The sequence below is a fragment of the Neophocaena asiaeorientalis genome, unplaced genomic scaffold (assembly GCF_003031525.2).
Source record: "Neophocaena asiaeorientalis asiaeorientalis breed wild unplaced genomic scaffold, Neophocaena_asiaeorientalis_V1.1 scaffold87, whole genome shotgun sequence".
In the NCBI taxonomy this organism is placed as follows: Eukaryota; Metazoa; Chordata; class Mammalia; order Artiodactyla; family Phocoenidae; genus Neophocaena; species Neophocaena asiaeorientalis.
The window spans coordinates 2,357,164-2,363,040 of NW_020175432.1; the positions used below are offsets into that span (position 1 = coordinate 2,357,164).

General features: G+C 57.0%; 1 protein-coding gene across 1 annotated transcript in view; it reads left to right on the plus strand.

Annotated features, from left to right (window-relative positions):
• Positions 1–2,822, plus strand: part of FCHO1 (FCH and mu domain containing endocytic adaptor 1) — a 25,020-nt gene extending 22,198 nt beyond the window's left edge. Inside the window, exons 26-29 of the mRNA XM_024767531.1 lie at positions 396–597; positions 1,247–1,302; positions 1,817–1,981; positions 2,542–2,822. Of these exons, the coding sequence (XP_024623299.1) occupies positions 396–597; positions 1,247–1,302; positions 1,817–1,981; positions 2,542–2,564 (446 nt within the window). The 3' untranslated portion in view covers positions 2,565–2,822. The remainder of the gene's footprint in view (positions 1–395; positions 598–1,246; positions 1,303–1,816; positions 1,982–2,541) is intronic.
• Positions 2,823–5,877: the final 3,055 nt, after the last annotated feature.

Here is a 5,877-nt window from a genome sequence, read left to right on the forward strand (position 1 = left end):
TGGTGAGTGGGGGCAGGGTGAGCAGGCAGCAGAAATGGAGGCTGATAGCAATGACCGTGGGGTGAGCTGTAGGCGGGGTGGGCAGTGTAGGGGGGCCTGGCCTCCACTAGTGCAGATGGCCCCATCGTGCAGATTAGAAGAGGTCCGATCCCAGGACCTGGCAGCTGGCACCTGTCCCCAAGACTTTGTTAGAATGGGGCACTCGTCTGCCCTCTGCTGGAGATGTGTTGTAACACAGCCTCTCATCAACAAAGGGCCCCTGGGGTGTCCTAGGCAGTGCAGTCAGGTCAGTTGAATGGCGGGTGGCGTGGCAGGGGCAGTGTGGCTGAATAGTATGCGGTGTGGCAGGACAGGACGGCTCAAGCCGTGTCTTCTCTCCTGCTCTCCCTTCCCCTAGTTCTCCCGCCCCGGTCCCCAGTCCGTGCCTCTGCAGCTGAGCACCCACTGGCAGTGCGGGGCGACCCTCACTCAGGTCTCGGTGGAGTACTGCTACCGGCCTGGTGTCACAGCCGTGTCCACGCCACTCACCAATGTCCAGATCCTGCTGCCCATAGGGGAGCCTGTGACCAACATCCGCCTGCAGCCGGCTGCCACCTGGTGAGGGCATGGGGGAGGCCTGGGGAAGCTCAGCAGTGCCCCCAGAACCTAGCAGAGCTCCCTTTGATACACCAACTGAAGGGTCCACCCTAGGCCTGACCATTCACCGTGGGCTCACCTTGCTTGGAGCTAAGGGTGATATTACTAGCAATAATAATGTCTGACACTGAGAGCTTCCTACATGTCAGGCTTGTTCCCTGTGTTCTGCACACACTGACAGGCTTGGGGCTTTTAGCAATCCCTCAAGGGGTTGGCCACCATCATCCCCACTTATGGAGGGGGAGCTGAGGCACACAGAGACTAAGTCACTTACCTAGGTCACACCAGGATTTCAACCCAGCCACCCACTGGTGGTCCCTGGCTTTTAGTCACTGCACAATGTTGCCTTTGTTTTGTACAAAAGGTAGGACCTGCCACCAAGAAGCCAAATTGATAGGGCCGAATGCATCATCTAAAAGTGCTGCAAGGCTGTAGAGCCTTCAGGAACCAGCTGCTCCATACCCCACCCCCATTTCACACATGGGAAAACTGAGGCCAGGAAGGAGACCCGGCTTCCTCGGGTCATGTAGCCAAGAGGCAACTGAGCTGGGACCCTGGGCTCCCAATGTCCTTTCTGGTGGAGACCGGACCAATCTTCTCTTGATGCCAGGAACCTGGAGGAGAAGAGGCTCCTTTGGAAGCTTCCGGATGTGTCCGAGACAGGGGGTGAGTTTTGATTGTGCTCAAGGTCTTGGGGGTCTCAAATGGGAGAGGCTTCTTTCAGCTAGGGGAGAGGGAATTCCCTGGCAATCCAGTGGTTAGGACTCCACTTTCACTGCTGAGGGCGCAGGTTCAATCCCTGGTCGGTTAACTAAGGTCCCGCAAGCTGCGCGACACAGCTAAAAAAATTTTAAAAACAAACTAGGGGAGGATTGGGGATGTGCTAGGAGCAGGGCAGTGTAGGCATCAAGGAAAGCTTGAGAGGGCTTTGACGAAGCTGGAGGAGAGGGCATCCCAAGGGGTGGGCACAAGGGGTGTAAAGGCCCTGAGGCAGGATTCCTTTGCAAACCACACACAGCCCCGTGGGGCCAAAGGAAAAGGGTGCAGGACCCAAGAGGAAGTCAAACGGAGCAGACAGAGCCACAGATCAAAGGGCTCGGGTGCAGGGCTGAGGAGGAGCCCAGGTCACAGCAGGACTGGGGTCGGGGAACAGGACACAGCTGACCTCAGACCTCCCCAGGCTCTGGCCGCCTGTCTGCCAGCTGGGAGCCATGCTCGGGGCCCAGCACACCCAGCCCTGTGGCTGCTCAGTTCACCAGCGAGGGGGCCACTCTGTCCGGCGTGGACCTGGAGCTGGTGGGGAGTGGCTACCGCATGTCACTGGTAAAGAGAAGGTTCGCCACAGGTACGCCCTCGCCCTGCCGCTGCGCATCCCCGGAGCCAAGACCAGGCCGGGCTCTGAGCCCCACTCCCTGCTTCTGCCAGGGTGCGGGGGAGGGGGAGGCATTTGGGGTGTTCGGAAAGGATAGGTGGGTGTTGGGGCCTGGAGACCCAAGATGGGGGGCACAGGTGGAGAGGGGTGGTCAGGGCCCCAATGAGAGGGATCAAGAAGTGTCCCCTACAGGACTTCCCTGGCGATCCAGTCGTTAAGACTCCGAGCTTCCACTGCAGGGGGCACGGGTTCGATCCCTGGTCAGGGAGCTAAGATCCCATATGCCGCGAGTGCAGCCAAAAAGGGAAGAAGTGTCCCCTGGCCGGCATCCTTGCAAGAACCCAAGGCAGGGAGCCAGAAGCCCCTCTGGCGCACCCATCCCCACCCCCATTCTCCCGTCCCCACAAGGGGCTGCTGGGGTCCATGGGGCAGTGGGAACAGTGGGTTACAGGGGGGTGTTTTGTAGAGGATTGGGGGATCCCAGGGTAGGGGCAAGAGCCCCCCCTGCACCCCTCACAACCCTGCCTCCACAGGGATGTATCTGGTGAGCTGCTGAGCCTGCAGACGTCGACCAGCACCACTGGCCCCAGCTCTGCACTGCGTCCTGGTGCTCACTGACTGCTCCCTGGCCCTCCTGCTAGACCCGAGGGTCCCCCACCCTGGCCTCCCCTGAGGCCCTGACTCCATGGAGAGGATCCCAACACTCAGTCTGGCTGAGCCTGAGATCCTCTCCTGCCCATGCCAACTCTCATGCAGGTCCTTGGCCTTTTAATGTTCTTTAAATAAACACTCTATTTTCTAATAAAATAAATAACAAGCCTTTTCCTGCTCCAGGAAGTTTCCTTCACATCGCCAGAGAGGAGAGGAAGAAAAGACGGATGGGTGGGAGAAACCTAATATCCTTAATAATCCTTAGCCCTGCCCCTCCACCCCCACCTAGCCCGTGCGGGGCGATACTGGGGGGAGAAAAAGCCAGACGTGAACACCCCCAGCCCCATGGACCCCTCCAGTCCCGTGGGCTGGTGGAAGAGAACAAGGGGCCAGAGGAACCTAGAGGGGGATGCCAGAAAGACTTCCTAAGCAGAAGGCATTATAAATGGGGCTTTGAAGTTTGAGTAGGAGTTTGCAGGCTGGATATGGGCATGCCAGGCGGAAGGATGGTGAGTTGTGAGTTCTGTGAGAAAGCAATTAGTCCACAAACACTGATTGAGCACCTACTATATGCCAGGCTGTAGAGACACAGCTATGAGCAGGAGAAAGCTCTTAGAAGCCGTGAGGCTGCAAAGTCAAAAGGTGTGGGCTTAGAGCCTGCCTGACCCCCAGTGGCTGCGTGTCTGAATCAGTGACTTGACTTCCCCAGGCCTCATTTGTAACCCACCTCACTGGGTGGTTGTCAAGAGCTCACATACTTTGAAGAGTACCTGGTACAGAATAAGCACCCCAGAAGTGCTGGTATTCTTTTATTTATTGGGGGTCCTGGGGTGGAGGGTGGTCCTAAGTGCAGGTGTGCAAGGGGTAGCCCGAGGTGGGCCCAGGACAGGTGTGGTAATCAGCACGCTGTGGTGGAGAGCAGGTCTGAACTTGATGGCAAGTCCTGGGTCCCAGTGGACATGTGGGTATGCTGGGTGCCTGACCCTGAAGACCATGCAGATTCCAGGGACCAAGCCAGGGCCAGATGGAGCTCGGGAAGCAGAAAGCAGGCCTGTGTGTTCTGATCCTCCCACCCTGTCCTCCAAAGTCAGGGTGTGTGTGGGGGGGAGAGGGGCCCGGCTGTACCTCAGTTTCCTCCTCTGTAAAATGGGGGGAAATTCTCTAGTTGGGAGAGGTCTGGGGAACATCCTCAATTCAGAGCAAGTACACGATCAACACTGTCTGTACGAAGGGCAATTACAGTGGCCTCTGCAGCCAATGGGGGCATTTCAGGCAGTGACGTCACCAGCACACACACTTCACTGCCTCCAACAGCTAGGACTTTGGAGCCACTGGAGGTGGGGCCTTTCCCTTTCCGGCCCTCAGCTCCTCAGCGGCAAGTTCATAGTCCACGCTCGCCCTATGGGGCTCTGCGTTTCCCTGAGCTCACAGGCCCCGTAAAGAAGCTAGAATCAAACATCTGAGCGTATGGGATTGTCCCCTCCATCCAGGTCTTTGCACACATGCGTGCACGAGTGCGTGCGTGCGCAGTGGCTCTGAGCCCTCTAAGACGGTCCCTTTGCTGGTCCTGAGGCTGAGTGGCTAGGGTGCCATATCCATGCTGTGGGCCACTGAGTGAGGAGACACTTTGCCACGGCTCTGAGCATTATCTGGGTTTGGGTTCTGGCCCATCTGATAAGAGATGGGAAAATGGCACCTCCTGGTGGCTTTCATTTGCTTTCTTTGGGTCACCAGTGAGGCTGGGCAACCTTTAAAATACAGAAGGCCTTTCTGGGTGCGGCCTCTTATGTGCCCAGACATTCAGAGCTGGTGTGACATGTGCCTACCCGGGAGGGTGAGTCCCAGGAGGGAAGGTGGTATCCCCATTTAACTGGCCAACCCCAGGCAGGTGGGTTGTCATTTGGTGGTTTACAACGCCCTGGTCTCCTACACCCGGGATGCACCAAAACCTCGGTTTGGGGCACAAAGCAATTAGGTGACCAGCCAGAGGCCACCCCCAGTAGGTGAATGGCCTAATTGAGATAATTTTTTAATTGAGGTGACATTCACATAATAGAAAATTAATTATTTGAAGTAAACAATTCAGTGGCCCAATCACAGTGTTGTCAACCATCCCCTCTATCTAGTTCCAGAACATTCCCATCACCCCAAAAGGAAACCCATTCTCATTAGCTGTCACTCCCCATTCCCCATCTCCCTCCAGCCCGCAGGCCTCTCACTGTTGTGGCGTCTCCCGTTGCGGAGCACAGGCTCCAGACGCGCAGGCTCAGCGGCCACGGCTCACGGGTGGCATGTGGGATCTTCCCGGACCGGGGCACGAACCCGCGTCCCCTGCATCGGTAGGTGGACTCTCAACCACTGCGCCACCAAGGAAGCCCCCCTGACGCTTTTGAAGCCACTCTGGCAGTAGAGCAGACTCAAACTTCTGACTGGGCAGATCTCCGTTTCCACGTTGCAAGCAGGGCTGGGTGTGACCCAGCTCCCAGGGCCCTCACGCTCCCCGGGAGATGACACAGGAAGGGGCCCTTGCCTGAGGTGGAGGTAGATGGGCGGAGCCACGCCCACCAGATCCGGTGTTTGATTCCGGCTCTTTCATGGGGCTCATGAACGCAGGAAACCCAAGGGGACCCTGTAGGATAGGAGAAGACCTTAAGCCCAGGAAACGTCAATGGGCTCCAAAGTTCAAGGGTTTGCCGCCGCAAGAAAGTGTATGAGCCAGGGCCTCTGAGGCCTGAAGTGCCCCCATTTGATGCAGACATTTAATGTAATCGACCTTCAACCGCTATAGCTGTAGTATAGTGTACATCATGCAGTTGCTCTGTGCTGACCTTGCCCCCCAGACCTGTCCCAGCTAGAGGAACCGGGGTTTAGTTCCTCCACTTTACAGACGAGGAAACTGAGGCACAGCCAGAACCTGCCCCTTTTCCTCCACGGGAAGAAATCGCCATGGGAGAGGAAACAGGGGATGACTTGAACCATCACCTGGCTCACACTTGGGGACCTGGATCTTCCCCCTCCCCAGAGCTCCCAACTCTAATGTGTCAACACCAGAAACTTCTAGAGGCTCAGACGCAGCACACAGCAGGGTTCGAATCTTCACCAGCCCCAATCCCAAGAATCTTCCAATCTGACTTCTGAAAATGCCAGCTCACGGCATCCAGACGTCTGGGGTCTCAGGATAGCTTACTGGGTTCTGAAACATTCTAACCTCTTGAAGA